We start from the raw sequence: 22,626 nt of genomic DNA on the forward strand, positions 1-22,626 counted from the left end.
CCAGATATAGGAAGCACTACATGCTGAATGACAAAACCAGACATTTTCACCTCCAATGTAGCCTGGAAAATCAGTCAACAAGAGTGTGTGTGTGTGTGTGTGTGTGTGTGTGTGTGTGTGTGTGTGTGTGTGTGTGTGTGTGTGTGTGTTTGTGTGTGGCGCAAAGAACCGCTGTAGCACATATTGTGTGTTTAACCCCTGCACCTTTGTGCTTACAGCAGTTTGTGGGAAGTGGAAACAGCAAGGCGGCTCCAATTGTCATCTGCAAGATGTTTGTTTGCATTTGTGTCTTTTTTCGGGTTACGCTCTGAGGTGTTGTGTGTGTTTATCACAAAACGAAACCAAACCAAAATAAACGAATGAGGAAAAACAAAAATAAACAAACGAAAATGATCAAACGAAAGTGGGAAGTCAATAATAAGTGGTCAAGGCAGTCTTTTCCCTTGGAGAGAGCTGACAGCTGGATGAGGTAGAGGTAAAATCCTGTGGTTGCTTAGTCCTCTTCTGGCTCCGCCTCCTCCTCTTCTTCTTCTTCCTACAAAACACAACAGTGGTTGCCCATCAGTCACCACATAAAAACTGCTGCAAAGCAGAACACGACTGTGTGTAAAAACGCTGTGTTACGCAAATGTTTGACTGACAGCACTGTGAGAAATAGTGCCATTATTAGCATTTATATTTTCTTTCTTTTTTTGTTATTGTTTTGGTTACAAATGTTCTTTTTCATGAGTTTAGACAGCGAACGTCCCACAGCTGCTGCCAGGATGACCACCATTGAAACAGGAGGAAGGCGTTGAATGGGGGCTGGGGAGACGCTTGGCTTTGGGCACTTTTCAGAATGAAATGGATTTCATTTTCCACATGGCTTCATTTTATTTGGAAAGGCCAACTGACACAATTTATAACCCTCTTCTTTTCCCAAGTTGCTGTGTTGCTCCCATTCAGGGGAAAGGCCGTGGCAAAAGCCCGTCTGCATTATATGAGCCAAACTCCATTCATTAGTGAGGCAGACACTTCAGCTGTGAAGGACCAGCTAAGCGCTACCATGTGTGACATGGGCGAGTGAAAGAATGGGGGGGGGTGGGTGAAGAAAAAAATACCTCTTTAATCATATTCGGACACCCCTGGCCACCAATCGTGCTTCCAACTGAAGTGCCACACAGACCAGAAAATACCAGCTTAGTTCCAAACTCTTATTCACTCGAATGGAATATCAGATTTCTTTTGGCAGTTTGCTCTATTTCAGTACTGCAACAGTGATACGTTTTTCAGAATTCTACAATTCTTTTACATTGATTTGTTCTGAGCATTCCATTGTATTAAAATCGAAATTAAATGGAACTCTCATGCATAATTGCTTTCTCTTTCATTCCAAGAACAATTACAGGCACAGATACAGCAGTCGAAAAAACACTAAAACTTCAATGGAATTATGTTCCAGGAGAAAAAAAAAAAAATCAGTTGCCAGAATTACCATGCGCTTGGTTTAACCATCACCAACAAGGAGAAACGATGGTTCAGCGATAGTAATTAAAAGCCCCTGTTTTGGGTTAATGGCAGATCGTTGGTTCCCTTTGAAGATTAGGGAAATTGAACACACTATATTAACAAAAACAATACTATTATTAGTATTATTAGGGATGTGCAAAACTACATAACATGAATTAGTCAGTAGCCAAATAACATGCATTTCTTTGAAATGATGAGTTAAAAAAAGCAGGGGTCTTAAAGGATTAGTTCACTTTCAAATGAAAATTACCCCAAGCTTTACTCACCCTCAACCCATCCTAGATGTATATGACTTTCTTCTTCCTGATGAACACAATCGGAGATATATTAATAAATATCCTGACACATCCAAGCTTTATAATGGCAGTGAACGGGTCCAACGAGTATAAGCTGAAGACAGTGCCTCCATCCACATCCATCTATCACAAACGTACTCCACACGGCTCCGGGGGGTTAATAAAGGTCTTCTGAAGTGAAGCGATGCGTTTGTGTAAAACTATTTAATAACAAGTTATGAAGTAAAATATCTCCGCTAGACCACCTTTCGTATTCAACTTACGAAGAAAGCGTAAAACTCTTGCACTTCAAAAAACTTATACTATGTCCGACGCCTTCCCTATCCAACTTATGGAAAAAGCTTAACTGACGTGAATACGGAATACGGTCTGGCAGAAGCTAGATATTTGACTTCATAACTTGTCAAATATTTTTAGACAAATGCATAACTTCACTTCAGAAGGCCTTTATTAACCCCCCTGGAGCCGTGTGGAGTACGTTTATGATGGATGGATGTGGATGGAGGCACTTTCTTCAGCTCATACTCGTTGGACCCGTTCACTGCCATTGTAAAGTTCGGATGCGTCAGGATATTTATTAATATATCTCCGATTGTGTTCATCAGGAAGAAGAAAGTCATATACATCTAGGATGGGTTGAGGGCGAGTAAAGCTTGGGGTAATTTTCATTTTGAAGTGAACTAATCTTTTAAGACACATTTTTAAAAGTAACTAAAAGTTTAAACTTATAAAAGTGTCGTAAAATGGAATGCTTATGGTGTGAGATGCTTAAAAAACAGTGACACAATGGCCAAAAATGTTTGTTCGTAGAAATTATTTCATTGCATTTAATTAAACAAGATGGTGCTGGTAGTTTTGCCTTCCACTTCAGAGATACCATCTTGGACTACCTATAGATACGAGTGCAGTGTGTGTGAGCATGTATGGGTTGGACCTTCCAGTGTGGCGCAAAGCCATCAGGGTCTGTGCGTTCCCACATAGCATCAAATCAGGCCTCAGTTATGCATTCACACTGGAAACTGGTCCGCACCAGCGAACAAGAGGAGGTGAGCAGATTCCTGGTAAATGTGTGGAAGATTGTGTGGGGGAGTGAGGAATTATAGCTCAGGCCATTGTGTCTTTTCTTCTTGGGGTCAAGACAACATACAGCAAACATCACTATATCGAGTGATGGCATTTTGTCATCATTAGTGACATATGAGAACAGTAAATATATGAATCTTTAAAGCATTTTCACACTGAGTCTGAATTTTCATGAAAATATTTTTTAACAGTGAATAGGTTTGCTTGTTGTTTAGGAATATTTTATACAGAGATGCCAATTAATCAAAAATGTAACTGAATTAATTACATAGTATGCTGATTAATTAATCAAATGATTGCATATTTCAATTTTATTTTCACATTTTTAAGGCATGATTTTATCACAATTTTAATTTAGTTACATTCATCTCATGGTGTGAGATGCTTAAAAAAAATAGTGACACAATGGCCAAAAACATTTGTTCTCAGAAAGGATTGCATTTAATTAAACAAGGTGGTGCTGGTAGTTTTGTCTGTCTGAATATATATAGGCAGCAGACCGCTGCCTTTCTTTTCTTTCTGAGCACATTAAAGCAGCGCTGTGCACAGACAGAGACTTTAGAGTCGACTCCATTGTTAATTCGCTGAAGGAATTTTGACAAGAGAGGAAAAAAGGGGCAACTCTTCAAAACTAATCCTGTCTGCCAGATTGCATAACCATCTGTGAGGGGATGAAACCAAAGAAGACTGGGATTCCACACATAGTGCTATAGGATTTACATTAGCCTTAACCATGCAGGTCTCTCATCAAACCAGAATTATGCCCCCTTTTTACTCACTTGGGGTTTTTGAGGACTTTGTAAACCCAAATAGCAAATCCCCTTCCTCACACAATCATCCTCAATCTGTTTTTGCAAGCTACCATCCCCTTCTAGCCAATTGGACTTTCAATAGACTTCCAGAAAGTCCATTGAAAGTCCAATAGGTGACCCTGGACCACAAAAACAGTCATAAGGGTATTTTTTTTTTAATTTATATATATATATATATATATATATATATATATATATATATATATATATATATATATATATATATATATATATATATATATATATATAATCTGAAAGCTGAATAAATAAGCTTTCTGTTGATGTATGGTTTGTTAGGATAGGACAATATGCCGAGATACAACTATTTGAAAATCTGGAATCTGAGGGTGCAAAAAAAATCAAAATATTGAGAAAATCACCTTTAAATTGGTCCAAATGAAGTCCTTAGCAACACATATCCATTCACAAAAATATATATGTGTGTGTGTGTGTGTATTAATTACACATGGTGCAAGATTACATTTGACATACCTGAGCGGGCTTTTCCTGGACCACTTGCTGTGGCTGAAAGACAAAAAAGAGAAACAATTATGACTTTATGAATGCAATAAATGACTGCCACAGTGAGAATACATTTCATTTTGATTTTGATTGATGCATCAGGAACATAAACATACTCATTTAAAAGACTTTTTTAAATGTATTTTTATGCATTTTTAAATTTATACAATCAGATCCCAACAAAACACTGATCACTAAACAGTATTAAGAATGAAAGGACATATGTGCACATACAGGGATGTATGCAGCAGTGCCTCCAAAGTGGCAAGAGTGCAGTATACAATGCCCAGATTGTGCCCTACTCGCATTACATCATAAACGCTAAGCACTGCCACCCCACAGGAAGTGCTTCTAAGACCGGAGCTTGACAGCTGAGGAGTCCTCCGCTGCTCTGAGAGCCAGGCAAAAATAAAACCCTGAGAGTCCAGTGTTTGGAACCAAAGCCAGCCACTGCCGATTACACACACACACACACACACACACACCATTTGGGATTGTTGGGAGCAGCTGGTGTGTTTTGTGCCAGCTCTCCCTGGAATGATATCAGGCTGTAACACAGTAAATGTCAACACCGGATGGAAGCAGGCGAAGAATGCAGCTGGCGATAAAGGGAAATTGGGAAAATGATGCGCACATTCCAAAATGGGATGGACGGAACACAAATATACTTTGGAGATGGCAATAGCCATGAGGAGGAGGAGAATTCCAACACCTTCCTGATTGCATCTATTTACAAACACATGAAATACAAGATGCCATGTGCACTTTATGGCTAACAGATGACCCTGGATGTCAAAACTGCACTGTATGTTACATCACTAATGATACTGTACATGCACAAAAGAACCTAATTTGTACCACTGTACCATGAACTCAAGCATACGAAACCAGAGCCCTATTGAAAGACCCTTTTCTTGTTGGTAATGAACTTGTTACCCCGCACACAGGCACCCAGAAACCCAGAAACCCAGACCCCTCTTGCCCTTCTACTCCTCAGCACAAAAAGAGAATCCACAGCCTTGTCTTTCACAAGACTGAGCTCTCTCTTTGAAGTCATTAGTAGCTGACACAACAAATCACTTCTGCAAACTCTGGTGAGATGAGGCCTAGAGGAGAGCTGAATGACCGCGGGACTCCTGTGACCCTCGTGCTATGCATGACTAAAAGAGTAAGAAGTATGTTCCTAAAAGACACGGTGAAGCTGAAGTCCTAGAGGAAACCAAACACCCATCTTCACAGAGCCCTCCACAGCCTTTTTTTCTAAAATCAATACAAAGTGTCTGAAAAACTGCTCTCCATAACCTAATCTGTGTGTCCTCTATTGGCTTGTCTATATTTATAAAATACAAATAAATGGTCATTTAAAATAACTTTTACTTTACTTATAAATGGATTTAATGTGGTAACATAAAAAGAAGGTACCACAAAATAAACATGAAATCATTATTTTATATATGTAGTTAGGACCAAATAAGGGGAGGGTATGACTCCATCGGATATAGGCTATCAGGTGACATGGAAAAAGCTCTCAGACACTATTTGTGTCCCAGCGGTAAATTTGGGGTAATCGTTTGGAGATACATTTAGCCATCAGATCCTGCATATCCAAATGTCTTAGTTATAGATAACTTGTGGACAGCTTAAATAAACAGAAAATGAGAGGCATGAAAAAGGTATAATGAACTAATTACAAAAACTCTTCTAATTCGTCACTGTTCATGTATAAGGTGACATGTTTTTCTTCCGTCTCACAGCTCTGTACACTTTGTTACCATTGTTAATGGGATCTGGATTTAATGTAGGAAGTCATGCTCAGTGACCAAAGGGAAATTAACTGGTGTGAAAAGCTAATTTTCTTGTGAGAACATTGTCTTTTGTTGTGTATTGAGTTAAATGTTGTGAAAGGTGATGTGAAAATGTGATTAGTGACCACAGGACCTTTTTAAAAACATGAATTGCTTAGCAGTTTCAACAATTTAATACAAAAATATTTTTATATAATAAAATATATATTACTAATATATTAAAATTATATTAGTATTTATATAATACATTTTGTATTTATTTGTATATATTTTTTAAAATATATAATAGCCACCTGTTTAAATTTAGAAGACTTAATTGCTTTCATTTGTGAACTTAACTATAAAAATGTTATATGTTAAAATGTTGTATATATATGAAGACTTTAGATGCAAAAGCCTCCAAGTCCATTTTTCTTTAAAATTAGCATTTTTATCAGGCTTTTTGTATTGGTTTCTACCTAAGTACCGGTACACATATATATATATAGTAGTCAACATTTGAAGTGGATCAAATATATATATCTGTCAAAGCCTTGTCTGAAAAAATAATTTGTTAATTCACATGAATAAACTTCATTTAACCACAAAGAGTTTTACATATATGTTTCAAATTAGATCCCATGTGCAAATATGAAGACTGTTAAAATGGAGGAATGCTGAACCATTTGCAGTTACATTTTAACAGCTATGCTTTTCAGTAGGTGAACTTCCAATGTAAAGGCTTGTGTATATAAGCGAACAGAAACTGCACTCTAAGAGGTTGTTAAGGCCATTAAATTTTTATGCCAACATGAGAACAGAGCAACTGCTCAAATATTATTTTAAGTTGCAAGTCACATTCAGCATGCAGCACAAAAATGTGAGGCTACATTGCAGTTGGTGTGATTGACTATAAACAGAAGTGTCCTACAGTAATTAAAGCCAAAGATGTAACTACATACCAAATATTATCAACCACTGCAAAAACCCATTCCAGTTGACCACACAAATCTTAATATTGTGGGACGACATGTCCCCTCAATGTCTTGAGTGTTTACTGCATTAATTAAAACAATTTCTATGAATATACAGGTTGATTTGCACACTCCACATTGCTGCGATCTCACATTTAAAGAAATGCACCTATATGAGAATCTAAACACATCCTGAAGGAATCTCAAGCTTTTTCTCACCGAAGTGACAGATTAAAGAGTAATACACCAGTTAGAGTGAGTTTCCAAGCTCTTAACACAGCAGTGCCAACTGGCCTCGGAGTTCATTGCTTGCCACAACCCGCCACATTGGAAACAAGTTCTACTGTGAATTATTTTCCAGCCTACAGTGTTATGCATGCCTTGAAACAAGGAAAACGGAGGAAAACGGAGACACCCACCACGCTCAGGAATGATAACACTGATGAACAGTATCTCCAAAATAAAAAACAATGGCAAAGAGGTAGAAAAGAATGTGGTATCCTTCATGTTTTTTCTGTAGGGAAGTGAATAACAGAGTTGTTCACACAAAAAAATATTTTTTTCAAATATTTGTTTAAAACAAAAAAGTCGTACAGGTTTGGAACGACATGAAAATGAGAAAATTAATGATTCACTTTTCATTTTTGGCTGAACTATAGCTTTAATGTTTCTTTAAATAGGTAGTACTACATCTTTCTTAAGGTACAATTCCTCCCTTTTTGGTACGAGACATTTCTTTTTTTATTAAGGAGTTAAAATAATAAGATAAGCAACATCTTCGACATCCAATTAAATCCTGTCTGGACTGGCGGCCTCTTTTAAAGTTGTGCTAACCTTGACGATACAATCAGTCAATGTGTTCTCCAAAAATAATGAGCTTTTTCCAAGAGAAGTTTGTGTGGGTGTACCGTTATGAACCAGAAAAACCACGATTCCTTAACTTAGCATCTAAATCTTGAGGCTTTGAGGGAAAATGGCATGGCAAACTCTCTTCTTGTTAAGATTATTGTCATTAAATACTCAAGCAAATACTCGGATTTCAAATAATGTTTGAGCACATATCATGCATCAAAAGGTGATTCATATTGTTGTAGAAATGTTTTCTTGCTGCCATGGTCTCTGATCCTGCTTTGTATGGAGGGAGGATCTTTAAAAATTATTGATCGCTGGAAAGTATGTTTGGTAGACATGGTTTAAGAGATGCTTCATTCTTTAAGAATGCAAAGAGGTCTTTGGGCCAGTTACACAAAGACATTATGTAATGGTTGCAAGTCAGCCTCTGGCACAGGTACCTGGGGGCAAAAAGCTGGGAGCGTGCAGCTGCACGTCTCAGTAGCTCCAGAACAGAACGTGCCGGGGCAGAGCAAAGCCAAGCTAGTGGAAGACTCCTGCTCTTAGGACCTGGCATGTCTTACCAAAACCATTCCCTGCGCCAAGAGTCATTTACTAAAAGCTTTACACTGTGGGGAATCCCTCTCTGCTCTTACAAGAAACTGCACTGGAGATATTTATGTCTCTCTCTCTCTCATTCATTCCCCCTGGGATCTTTGAATCTTAGTCCTAACAACAAAAAATGGAGGACAATCCAAAATTGAAATCCCTTTCAATTTTATGTCTCATAAAGAGGGAGAATTTCACATTGGGAAATATTAAATTTTTACACAGCTTTATCTTTTAGCTTCTTTAATGAAATAATTTGTGGAACAAACAATACAATTAATCTGCAAACACCAGGGTTTCAATTTAAAATTGATGCTGCACTACTTACTACACACCAAATCTGTCTATATTTATGCAAATTTTATCCCACAGCACTCTCTGAGCACATCTAAACCAGGTGGAAGTATGTACAGTAAAATAAGCACTATTTTAAGATATTTTGTCTCTTTTTACAATTACTAATGAATAGACCGAAAGGGAATCTGCGCCTGCAAAACTCTTTGGAAAACTTAGAATTTGAGCAAAATTGAGCAGAATTAATTTATCATTTTTTTGGCTAATTTGTAAGAATTTAATTTTCTCAGTTCCACCTAACCAGAGTTGTTATAGTTAACTAAAATCTTTAACTAGATTGTTTTTCGTTAACTAAAATAAACTAAAACATAAAGTACTAAAATGACTAAAACTAAACTAAAATAATAAAATAAATGCTACATATAAATATTAAAAAAACTACTTAAAATAACAAAAGCACATCACAAAACTTAAACTAAAATGAAAACTGAAAATATGAAAATCAAAGCTAATTTAAAATATTATAGTGATTATTTATATTATATAAATAATACTAAAATAACACATTTTACTGTTTAAACTGTATACTGCTTAATTTTTTCATACAAAATATAATAATTCCATATGTTTTTTCTTAATGTCAAAGTATCTGTTATTTGATCTGTTAAAGTTGCAAATTTTGGCCGAAAACCGTTCTCGGCATTTTACTGCATTTTCGACTTCCAATATTCCTAGTGTAATGCTCTCAGCTTCATCTAACACATTTTATTGTTTAAATACGCAGACTTTTTTTCCTCAAAATAAGCAGAGAAAGTCTGCAGGTTCTTTCTGAGCTTATGAATGTCCAAATGCATACTGTTACAGAGGCACTTTAACATGGTACAGCCCATGAGACCCTTTCCTGCCCATAAGCCGTATTCATTTTACCTGACTGCCTGGTAAAATAAAGAAGGAAAGTTTAGAAAAATGGAACGCAGCTCACGTTTGCTTTAAACTTATATGGCTAACATATGTTTTGCGTTTGGAAAAAAAAAAGCCCTTACTTGAACATAGTCTCCTTAGGGCTGCTGACAAGAATTCCACAAAGACAGGAAACATAAAAAAACACTCTGCTTGATTTGATGAGGCAAACTTATCCAAGGACTCCCTCACTAGAGGCGGACCCCACAGACGAGCCACCCAGTAACTGCACCCCCTCCGCTCCCATGAATAAAGGCCACATGTTCTGTTAAACTGGAGGTGGAAGTGGGGAAAACAAGCCAGACATCTCCAGGGTACAGGGCCACAGCACTGGCTTTGTGATCTCCCTTGGAATGCCTCCACCGGTTCGGCCGAATCTGAAAGGATTCCAGGTTCGAAAGCCCCCTTGCCCACCCCACCTCTCACACATCCCTTTTCGGACTCCAAATCAAGCACCCTCCCCAACCAAGCAGTGCTATGAATGCCACCTATCAGAGCCGGGCTAAACCCTGCGATTAGGGGGAATTTGCCGAAGGGCCCTTTGTAGAAGAGAAAAATGTCTGCCAGAGCAAGGAATGTGGAAAATTCCTGGCAGGACAAGCAGCCTTTTGTTAGGAGGGTTTTTTTTTTTTTTTTTTTTTTGGAGGGGGGTGTTCTGGAGGGAAAGAAAAGCGCAGACAAATTGGATCTGGTCCGTTTGGGAGCCTCTGCTGTTTGAAGTGAAATCAGTTCCCAGAGTTTCTCAAAGGAAAGAGGAAGAGAAGGGAGTGGGGTGGTGGGGGTCAGCACAGAAATTCAGGTTTTTTACTTCAGTTTTTTTTTCCTGTTCTTGAGGCTCGGCTCTGTGGGGTCTTTATTGGGAGCTGGGTCAATACCTCAGTCAGTCCAATCTGATGCTTAACATACTGTGAAATATATATTTATAGATCTCAATCTCTTTGCCAAAGTCTGTTTTTATTCTACTAAAATCAATCAATGATTAAAAAAAGATTGTCAACAAACTTGTCATTTATATGCATTAAACACATTGTATGTTCAAATGCCTGGAGAAAGACGTCATTGAAAGAATGTATGAGCGCAAGCGTCTGTGTGAACCACTTCCCTAGCATGTGGACATACCATGATTAAGGTCTTGTGTCGCAGAGGTGTCACCATCAATAATGTATGTCACATACCTTACTCTGTTCATACAAACACAAAGGTTTCCTGTCTTCCTCACTCTCTCCCTCTCTTTTCCTTTATTCGTTCATATTACAGCACCACGCCAGCATTGATGCTGCCATTATGGATTGATTAGTTAAGTGCCGATTATAAAATCGATTGAAATTGATTGTATTGTGCTGTTCTCATCATAGTCATTCTCAGTAGTTGTTTTTAAAATTGAATCCTGTTTTTTTATCTATTAAGCTTTTATTGGAATACCATGCAAAAACTGCATATTAGCCAATCAGAAACCAGAGGCAATTCTTTGCAAACCTCAACCAATGGCACGTTTTCAGACAACCTGCATTGGTTCTGGTCAATTTGAAATAAAGTGTGCGTTTTACAGTATGTTTCACAAACTTGTTCTGTATGATGGCTTCATAATAAATTTATCTATAGAAACCAGTTTCCGCCAGATAAGAAAAAAAAAAAAAAACATATGTTTAGGTAACACATAATTATGACATAAAAAGTCCAAATTAATTCCAACAAACAAAATCATATTTATGAGAAGAAATGTCAGAATTATAAGATAAAAAGTTATAATTTTGACACCAGTCAAAATGATAACATAAAAAGTAATTTATGAGATGAAAAGTCGACATTATGGTGTAAAAGTCACAACGAGAAAAAATTAATTAAAAAAAATATATATAATTAAGACTTAGTATGCCATAATTATGATTTACAACTTTTTCTTATGTGGCAGAAATGGGCTTCCATAAAAATACTGATTAGGAGAAAATAGATATTTTCCAGGTAATTGTGACTATTTCTCACAATTGCAACATTGTCTCTCATAAGTGAAACTTTATATTTCATAATATGACTATTTCTTAGCTAAAATTTAATTTCACAATTTTTTTTTTTTTTTTAGATGGAAACAAGCATATAAGGTAAAATATGGCCTTTTTTAATCTACACAACATATTAATCTACAAATAAGACAACAGAAAAGACTAGATTATTCAATCTCTCTAATATGGGAAACCTATATAGACCCATACAAGGTATACCATGTTATTATAACTGTGCTTTTCCCCACTGCTTTCTCTTACACCTTTCTGTCTCTCTCATTTCAATCTTTCGCCTCTCACATTCTCATCTCCGGAGCACCTTTCGAGGCAGCTGTTATGGTCGCTAGCTCAGAGCAAAATGATTAAAGCGCTTCCAGAAGCTGAAACAGGAAAGGGAGGGGGGGCAGCGAGAGATGAGGGGAAGAGGTCACAGGGGTCACTGGTGGAAATCCGTTGAGGTGGTCCCAGCAAACTCCTGCTGTGTGAGTAGAGCCCTGGACCAAACACACGCCCCTATTGGCAGGAATTCAGCTTCTCGGGCCCCAGATAGAGAGGGAGAGCGAGATAGAAAAAGAGACGAGAGGAGGGGAAAGGCTTCGGGGAATGCAGGGAATGAGGTAGAGATGTCCACTCTCTCTCACGCTGTATCTAACTCGCACAGCCGTCCAAGTGAGGGACAGGAGCGGCTCCAAGCCGCAATGTAAACGAAGCTTTTGCAAGTGCATACTTCAAGACCCCAACTTCTGCACAGGGTTTCAATAATTGCTAATAAAATGTTTGCAGCTCATTACAAAAATCTACTCACCATCCAACTACGTCTAATTGGGAGAGTCCTGCCAAACGAAATCAAAACTATGAAAAGTAACTTTTCCGAACATGCTGTACAAACAAGAAGTTTGTTTTAACCCACAAGACCTTCTTACTATTTATGCTGGAAAACCATAAAATTGACAGAAAGGTGCTTTAACTCTTAAAGTTAATATGACACGACATTCACAACCCTGTTTACTTCTGTAATGTCACATATTTCTGAGGCCCTGTTTACATCTGGTCTTAAAATGCATTTTGGTTGATCGGATCACAAGTAGACGAGGGACACACATACCCGTTTACACCAGGTGTTTTAACCAGGTTTCTTTTGTCCATTTACAACCACTTCTGTCCTGATTTCTTCAAGGGAAGGGTCTATGGAAATGTGTGTTTTTTTTTTCTTCAGATGTTTCGATCTAATGGACGAAATAAATGTACATATGAATGCGCCGGGAGATGATGGAAAAACAAACGGAGAGCATCAGCTTTCATTTCTGCTCTGATAGTCCACGCCGAACATGGTGAATGCAAGTTAGAAATCAGGAATGGAGAGAGAACATTGTGCTTGTTACGTTTTTCATCTTCAAACCAAACTTGGGTCTTCAGCCGACAAAGTTTAAATCCCGTCTGGCTAGCGCGCTTCCTATTAAGTTTATGAATTAGGCCAGTAGGTGGAGAGTAGGTAGTCTTTTGAGGCTGTTCGAATGCATTCCACAACATGAGCGTTTACACTATGAAAGCAATCCAGTCGAATGCGTTTTCTACTCCCTCTGGAAGTGGTTGAAAGTGGACAAGCTCAAAACATTTTATACCCCATTTGTATTTAGCGTTGTCCACTTGTGATCCAGCTGACCAAAACACATCTTAATACCAGGTGTAAACAGGGCCTGTGTGAAACAAAGCACCGAGTATTTCATCCATCATGAATAGTGGGCATTACATATCAAAATGAATGAGAGCTGGTTGTCGACTGTGAAGGTGATAAAAATCGAAATGTCAGAAAATTGTACCCTGATGAGTACAACAGCTTGTCACTGAGGCAGTACCCTTAAAGGGACAATTTTTGCCTTAATCTACCCCTAGGTACACATTAGTACCTAATGGCTCATTTCCACAGAGCAGTATAGTACAGTACGATTCGGGATGGTAAACCCTGATCTGGCTTGTGTTTCCACCGCCAGCAGTACCCTTACTTGATAGGCGTGGTGTATGCCGAAAGGTAGCGATCAACGTCATTCTCGCGCACAGAAGAAAGTGACACAGTAAAAAACAATGGAGGACATACGTCAGATCTTGTTCTTGCTTCTCACCATGCGGCTGTTTTAAATATTCAAAAAACGGCGCCTCTTGTGTTATCATTCCCCTTGTAGCACTCGCAAGTGACGATTCTCTGTCAACCAAATAAATGGTCTGCAGTGAGTCTAACTCCACGCTTTAGGTACCGGACTACTGTGCTAGGTACAACAACGGAAGGGTCCCAAAAAAATCTGCATTTTGGTCCCATTCACAACTTCAGACAATCAAAACAGAAATAATTGCGTACCATACTGTACTGTACTGTACCGTACCGCTCGGTGGAAATGAGCCTTTAGAGCAGGGGTCTCCAAACTCAGTCCTGGAGGGCCACTGTCTTGCAGAGTTTAGCTCCAACTCCAATTAAACACACCTGAATCAGCTAATCAAGGTCTAATTAGGCATACTAGAAACTCCCAGGCAGGTGTGTTGAGGCAAGTTGGAGCTAAACTCTGCAAGACAGGGGCGATCCAGAACTGAGTTTGGAGAACCCTGCGCTAGAGAGTTCTAATATGTAAGGTACCACTCTTAAGGTACTACTATGAACCCTTTAAGGGTAAATAAGGAACAAAGATGTCCCTATTGTAATCCCAAAGGTACAAGTTTTACACAAGTTTTTCTAAGAGTAAAAAATCTGACCACATTTATTTGATTCTTACTATAGCGGTAGCACTTTTTACAGTCCTGTTCCCCATGTACATACTATGTTCTTATTATAGTAATTGCAATAACTGGGTAATAACTAGGTGCTAACCCTGAAACTACCCCTAAATCTAACCTAAACCCACCTTATATTACCAGTACATTCTTAGGTAAGTACACTGCAAATACACATAAATGCACCTACTGTAAAATAAAGTGCAACCGCAAGGGCTGTCATTCAATAATTACATTAATTATGACAGTAGTTACTTATGACAGTAGCCTGAAACAGTCTAAATAGATAGTTGGCCTTTGCTTAACATAATATTACATTAACATTACTCTGGGTGAATCAAACGGAAAGAGAAGTCAGAGCAAGTTATTAAATTCTGATGAAATATTGTGAAAAAAAATGTTTTTGAATTATGTGCTTTGATGAATCATGCATCAAGAACATGTATTAAGAAAGTAAATAGGGTCAGTTTTAATTTTATGTTGACATAAACATAGTAGCCCATGTAGACGCCCATGTAGACACCCGTATGACTCAACATGGAGTTTCACTGTGGCGTTCTTCAAACATTTGGATTTGTTTACAAGTATAAATAAAGCTGACAGAATCTTACTATTTCAGTCCCATTTAGTGTGGAAGAGGAAATGCGAGGAAAAACAGGCTGAAAGACCAAGTGTATAGTCCAAGCCACTGACTCAGAGTAGGACAGGACCTCAGCTGACTGCCGAGTCTCCTGCCTAGAAACGCCCGGGGGGCCAAGTTCAATATTTTGCCCAGGAGGCTCACGAAGGCTATAAAAAGGTTTTGATGTTTGACACCAAATTCCCATCACAATACCCTCCTCCCGCCTTACACATGGACACATTAAGAAAGGGAAGAAGGGGGAAAAAAAAAGAGAGAAAATATCTTTTCACACTTTGGCAGAGACTGAGGGTTTTCCGAGCCTCCCCACCAGATCGAGACAGTTGGATGACTCCCAATCGCAGCCCTTGTTCCCCTCAAAACGCAGAGCGCCTCCCCTCATCCTTGCCAGACTCTCCCTCCCATTTCCCTCGGCTCTGATTCCACTCCTCACCACCTGACAACACTGTCTGTCCTTCAGCCAAAAGCAGCAGATCCTTGTGTGAGATGAGAGAGAACTTCCTCCCCACCGTCTCCTGTCCTCCGCTCATTTGTGCCTCTTCACTTATTCATTCACTCATTTCCTCGTCTCCTAGTAGAAATCCGAGCGATAGGTTTACAACGTCCCAATTCGTTTTTTACCCTCTAATTTGGCAGTAGCTACAAGCTGGAGAGCAACCTGCTCAGATGTTTGCGAAGACGTTGTGATCCAACAAACATTGGTGGAAAGAACCACCTGGGAAGGGAAGAGCGAGTATGAATCAAGGCGCTGTCGTTAACCTCATATCAAAGGAATTCTTGGCGTAAAATGAGGAGGACATCATAACGTCAACCTCTTGGCCAGAACGTTTGAATGCATGTGACATCCCTCACGGTTTGAAGACGCCATGGGAAGAAAATCTTTTGTCTTTGCCGGCATTCCCACTTATTGCTGTGGTAACAAACAGGCAGGGCTGTTGGCTAAGTGAGCACTAACACTTGAAGGGCTGTGCAGGCCTAGAGAGAGCACAAAAAGAGGCAAAAACTTCTCCCTTCTTTGCTATAGTCTCGCTTGCAGAGGAACCAAACGAGTAAACACGCTGGACATCGGCCAGTTGGCAAAAAGGGAACTGCAGTGCACAACTGAATAATGTTAGCTGTTTGAGGACAGAGATAGTCCGTTCCAATACGCCCCCACCTCCGCAACACAGTGCGGCTTGTCCGCTTGGCACAGCGGACCCGGTCCATCTCCGCACCTGTGCAGGAGGAGCACCCGGAAAAGGAAGAGGGGGGCAATAAATCAGTCTTTTGGCTGCTGAAGCAAATCTAGCAGATAACATTACGCCTGGTGCAGGGGATCTGCAGAATGCTCCCTATAGAAGGACTTCCTGTTGGCCTGATTTATAAATAACAAACAGACTAGAGCAAAAACAAGTAGTAAAATGTTATAATGCAATTCTACACCCAGTGAATGGAATTATTTAAGAAGTCTGAGTAATATATATGGACAATTCAGGATTTATTCACAATGATTTTGGTGGTGGTATGAAATTATGCAAGTTTGTGAATATTGCTATCTTTTAAATGTCATTTTCATTTGGCCCTTTAGTTTTCCAAACACTGCATCACTTTTGTAGCTTCATAAAAAATAATATTCTATGAGTTATTATTAAATTAAATTAAATTAAATTATGTTTATTATGTTAATTATTTTTATTTCACAGCTGGCACAGCTACACTCTAAAAAATGCTGGGTTGTTTCAACCCAAGTTTGGGTCAAAAATGGACAAACCCAACCACTGGGTTAAATTTTTAAATGCATTTTTTAACCCAACGGTTGGGTTTGTCCATATTTGACCCAAATTTGGGTTGAAACAACCCAGCATTTTTTAGAGTGTACATAAGGATTCTATAATTCAATGCAAAAAAATGTGTCCTCCCTCATAGTGATACGAATAAAAGTTGCTCTAAAATGATTTTGAGATATTTATTTTACTGTCAGAAATATGTATACATTGATTTTGTATCTTTTTTTAAATCTTATCTTATTTAGATAGATAGATAGATAGATAGATAGATAGATAGATAGATAGATAGATAGATAGATAGATAGATAGATAGATAGATAGATAGATAGATAGATAGATAGATAGATAGATAAGGATACAAAATCAATATTTCTTGTGTTCATTCAATGAAAAATGTGTCTTTTTTAAATTCTTTTCATTACATTAAACTTTTTACATTACTTGACATTTTTTAAAGGCTTTAAACTTTTATTTCAGAGCAAATACATGAAATAAAAACTAATTATGATATGATTTTAGCTATAATGCACAGCTTTGAGCATAATCTCTATACACTTAAAATGAAAACTGATTTAAGTTTATTACAATTTTAATATTTTGTGTGGATGGAATTTAACAACTGATGAGTTGAACATGGCAGTCTGCTGAGAACAATGAATTCCTTTTGTATAAATATTCCTGTTATCAAGATAAACAACTCAAGGTCTTAGAACAACTTTTATTCTCAACAGTCTGGGGGAGGACAGTTTTTTGCAGCGAACCAGTATCCTCATGTAGCAGCTGTGCCACCTGCAAAATTTTATTTTAAGAATCCCAAACCATTCTACATCCTCTGGCTGCTGGATTTCCTGTTTGAAAGCATGATGCTCAATGCATCCATCTCAACAGGGGTCATTTTGAAGCTGACGAATGCCCTGGATGGATGAACCGGTCTTGGTGAGCTTTTGGTAAGTGTCTTAAATGTCTACAGTGGAATGAACATGATTAAACCATTTTTTTTCTTTTCTCATAGCCAGAGCCACCTTCCACTATTAACCATTTAGGGGGGTGGAGATACTTAGTTGGGGGAGGGGGACAAAGGAAAACATTCCAGCGGCCCCTTGTAGCCAAAAAGGATATGCTATAATTAGTTCCAGGAGGGCGAGCAGTAGCTGAATGAAAAAAACTGACTTGTTTATCTAGAAGAGGAATGGCAAAACTCTTGTCAAGTCCACCCTGTATATGTGGAGACCGCCGCACAGACCCTCGGCCATGTTAATTCATCGGTGACATGCTAAACAGATCATAACCCACACACAATGACCCATACAAGAGGACAGAGGGCTGCAGACGCACACGTTTCCCATTGCCCATTCATAAAAAAGGAGACAGGAAGACAAAAAATGTTGGTTTTCTGCCTCAGACTGCATTGGCTGAACTCAATAAAGCCTTGGCACACATCTAGAGATGCAGGGCTTGTTCTTTTTTTTCAGAGACCCAAACGTTCCGATCGGAGTGTTATCTCTCTCTCTCTGCTTTCCATCTCTGAGTCATTATCATTCATACACTTGGCCGTAAGTTCATCTCGGACTCATTCACAGGATGTCATACCACTATGCCCACTCCACATTCAGGATGTTTGTAGAATGACTACAGCCTGATGAATATGCCTCCAGATTCACACCAGCTTGTAACACTCAAATCAACTGCAACATGTGTCTATGTGCAACAGAAAAAAAGCTCTCGACTGTAAAAAGTAGAAGTGCAGAAACTATGTTAATTTTCACTTTACACTTTAGGGTCCAATTCTCAGTATTAACTAGTTGTTTATTAGCATGCATATTACTAGGATATTGGCTGTTTTTTAGCACATATTAATGCCTTATTCTGCATGACCTTATTCTACATTCATTAATACTACTACCCAACACCTAAACTTAACTACTACCTTACTAACTACTAATAAGCAGTAATTAAGAGTGACCTAATTTTCTTCAGAATTTTTTTTTTTCCTTTGTAAAATTGCAGTTTAAAAAATAAAATGTGAATAAAAAACATGAAAAAATGATAAAGAATTCTTAACATTTAATGAAAAATACCAGCGAAAATTTTGATGAAAATTTTTAATTTGTAGCTAAAGGATGCCTTACCCAAAAGAAAACGGTTGAAAGAGCCGGTGGATTTGTTTTTCCAGAGGGTAAAATTTATTACACTTCCAAGAAAAAAAATCTCTTATTCGCAGTCAGCCCTTGCTTAAGTCTAGTTAACCTTTGACCCATAATAGCTTGTGCTTCAATCAGGAAGACAAACAATTATTTTTTGGTTATATGCCTTTAAAGATGTACTCTGAAAAATGGCCGATATGGAATCTTAAACTTCAAACTGAAGGATGCAAAGTTTTGGTGGATAATTGATTAAATTTCTCTGCAACCAAGACAAAAAAATTAGCATGCTAGTAATGTCATTATTATAATTTTAAACAATCAGTTTAAACAAAAGTACTATCAATGTGTAGAATGTTTATAATAAGAAAAAAAGGTCCTCTTTTCTTTGCTATTTCTATTGCTGTGTGAGGAAAACCATTTACGAGTTCTACTTAGCATCTACAAAGTATATTACTCCATTATCTATTTGTTTAAGACTGACATCAATGTGTGGGTGGATCAAGCGTGTGTGTGTGTGTGTGTATGAGTGCGTGGGAGTGTGTACCTGCCATCATGAAAGGGCAGCCGAACGCACCTTTGGGCATTGGTACAAAGGAAACAGGGCAATAAATGTAAACTTTATCAGTTCAGTCCAAAGAATTCAGCCTTTAAACTCTCGATATCACAAACTCATTTAAACAGACACTTCTAGATCATGTTTTACCCTGGTATATGGTAAAACGGCTTTTCAGGTTAGAGGCATTGGTTTTGCAGCAATTAAATTTAAATTGTTTCACTTACACCAGTGCGTAAATGGACAAATTAGGGATGTGCAAAACATATTTTCAAAATGGCCATTTTTCTCTGATGGACAGGCTGCATTAAAAACACAAAACTGAGGTGACCAAAAAAAGGAAAAAAACAAAAGAGAAAATCTAGATGATCTAATTGACCTACAAATCCTTTTCTGTCCTATACTTCACAATCCACATGTGAATAAAGTAAAAAAAAAGCTCAACAAAAAAAAAAAAAACATTAAAAAAAGCATGAGCAAGGATCTTGCATTCTAGAGATGCTCCTTTAAGACTGCCCTCATTCTCTGACCCATCTAACCCTTTGCGTGTCTAATAAAGATTACATTTCTGTCCTAAAACAGTCCGACGTGGCGAGTACAAGCTGAACTTTAGCATGTTAGCTATAGGGGCTCAGCCGAGACTTGGAGGTAAAGGGTGTTTTGGAACAGCTCGGCTCACATGTGACTCAAATTGCATTCCTGGATGATAGAGTCAGATGGGGCATGTTTTCCTCCAATACAAATGTACTCATTTCTGAATTGAACAAATAATTTCAGACATCCACCTCCCCCACTATATGCGATTTCATGCAACTATTTTGAACTGCTTAATGAAATGACACTTAAGATCCAAGAATTTGATAATAAAATAGCTGACTTTAAACATTTGCACACGGTATATCAAATCTGTGCTGTCACTTTCCTTGAAATGTATAGAGAATTCAGATGTGACACACTTCTGAATGTGTGTCTAGGGGCCTCGGAATGCTTTGCTTTTCCTGTCTGCCTGAGAAAAATCCATAAGGACACAGAGTCGGCATGCCACAAAGGGTTCATTCTCTCCATATCTCCCCGCAGTTATCCTGGTGGCACTTTTAACTGCCTGCAGCTTTGCTCCTCCAGCTATCAATCAAACGTGACATTTGCAGGCTGATAAACACTGCAAAATTTCAGGTTTTCTGAGAAATTGTTGGATTAAAACTGAATTAAAACAACTAAACAAAACAACTGCACAATTTCCACAATCTGTTGAACATTGGTGATCAACTGAATAAGTGAATTAGTAACATGTACATAACTGTACATACACTGATATTTATATATATATGTGTGTAAAAAAAATTTTTTTTATATATATATATACATACAGTGTCATTTAAAAAAAAATGTTTTTGGTTAAAAAAATTCCCTCTGTAAAGTAATGCATGAATATAATCATGCTTTTCTACAACAGTGTCGGTTTCTACAACAGTTTCTACAACATGTGTTAAATAAATTTTTTTGCATTATGTTACATTTATGTTGGTATGTCAGTAATAAATCCATGACTGCACATATAAGCAACATGAAAAGCACAACTTTTCATCAGTTGTTTGATCATTATGTAAATTAAATTAATAATAAGTAAACTTTTTGTAAAATATAATGGAAAATAAAAATAATATACTAATAAAATGGAAGTTTTTCCAAAGTATTCGCAACATGGTGATATGCTGCAATGCTAATTATTTTTTATGGATGGTTTTGTTATATAGGATCATGCTGCAATGGATGTGTCCAGTTATACACAACTAATGTAAACAAACTCACCCATTTCCTGGGTCTTCCTCTAGGTCTTTTCTCCCCTGTGGTCTCAGCTTTCTGCAAATGCCAACAACCATGAATTAGTGGCCGGTATTTCATCAAGTGCTTTAAACAAATTTTTCAGGCACACAATTTGTCACAAGCAGAGTCATTTTCATATATGGCCACAAAAGGAGAAGGTGAAATGCTAGGGTTCCATTTTCTTCTAATGCTTTTAATACATAAAGAGTTTGTAAGGTATATCCGGGCCTCCAACAATGAACTGTCTCCGTTGCCCGAGTTCCAGGTCTGTGCAGCGTAATATTTCACTAGAGGAATTTTATGCCATTCAAGTGTAAATAAGAGCACCATTATCAGCAAAACCACCCAGATAAGGGCCATGAAAGACAGTTATGGGGTTTCAATCACAGCGGCTCCAACTTAATAACAGGGGTCCATTGAAGTACACTGTAAAAATAAAACACCTTAAAGGAAAATGTCTTTAACATCAAAAAAGTCTTGCACCAGCCTGTTGCTAAAGTTGTTTGACAGTAGATTCTTCCATTAATAACATTTAAGAGACAGGTTTTCTCAACCGTATGAGCCAGAAGACCAGCATAGGATTTCCCAGACATTTTGTGTTGTTTAAGCAACAATCCTGTCGCCTTCTGAAATTGTAAGTGAAATAATTTGACAGGTGGAAGCAGGAGAGTCTTTCCCTGGGGGTTTGAATGGTGGTGCCTTCCCGCCATGGTCAAAGACAATTAACAAGACAAGACACGTCTTCATTATTTATAGGATATAAAGTTTTCTTCTGGCCTAGGGCTTTTGTCATGCAGAGCCCTGCAGGAAACCTTACTCAAATCATCAAACATCTATGAATTCTGCGAATGAACCAGGAAGGGTAGGTGTCAAAGGTATCATGTTTGTTAGCAGAGTACACCCAATTAGGTGAGATACAAATCAATGCTGGTAGAGTATGCGTCTAACCTATTAAAAACACCACCATGCTTAAGCATTACACTAATCTGAGTTACCAAGGTGGTGGCATGAATCCTGAATCATGAGACTATATTTAAGTGGTGTATGTCAAAGTCAAGACACGTGGATCTTTAAAGGCATAGCTGACATTAAATAAAATGTATTTAGTAATTAATAAAATAAGCTGATATTCAGTTTGTATCATAAGAGGAGTAATTCATTCAGTTTTTCATTTAGTTTGCAATGTTGTTATTGTTAACTAAAACTATTAAAATAGTTTTCAGAAATTAAAATAGAGCTGAAACAAAAAAAATAAAATATAAATA

At 37.8% G+C, this 22,626-nt stretch overlaps 1 protein-coding gene across 2 annotated transcripts in view; it reads right to left on the reverse strand.

Annotated features, from left to right (window-relative positions):
* Positions 1-230: 230 nt before the first annotated feature.
* hmga2 (high mobility group AT-hook 2) overlaps positions 231-22,626 on the reverse strand; it is a 30,322-nt gene continuing 7,926 nt past the window's right edge. Inside the window, exons 3-5 of one of the 2 annotated variants that reach the window (XM_067390975.1) lie at positions 21,347-21,397; positions 4,193-4,225; positions 231-535 (exon numbers count right to left, since the gene is read on the reverse strand). In XM_067390975.1, the coding sequence (XP_067247076.1) occupies positions 494-535; positions 4,193-4,225; positions 21,347-21,397 (126 nt within the window). In that variant the 3' untranslated portion in view covers positions 231-493. The remainder of the gene's footprint in view (positions 536-4,192; positions 4,226-21,346; positions 21,398-22,626) is intronic. The other variant, XM_067390976.1, reaches the window with a different exon arrangement.

This window comes from Chanodichthys erythropterus, chromosome 8 (genome assembly GCF_024489055.1).
Source record: "Chanodichthys erythropterus isolate Z2021 chromosome 8, ASM2448905v1, whole genome shotgun sequence".
In the NCBI taxonomy this organism is placed as follows: Eukaryota; Metazoa; Chordata; class Actinopteri; order Cypriniformes; family Xenocyprididae; genus Chanodichthys; species Chanodichthys erythropterus.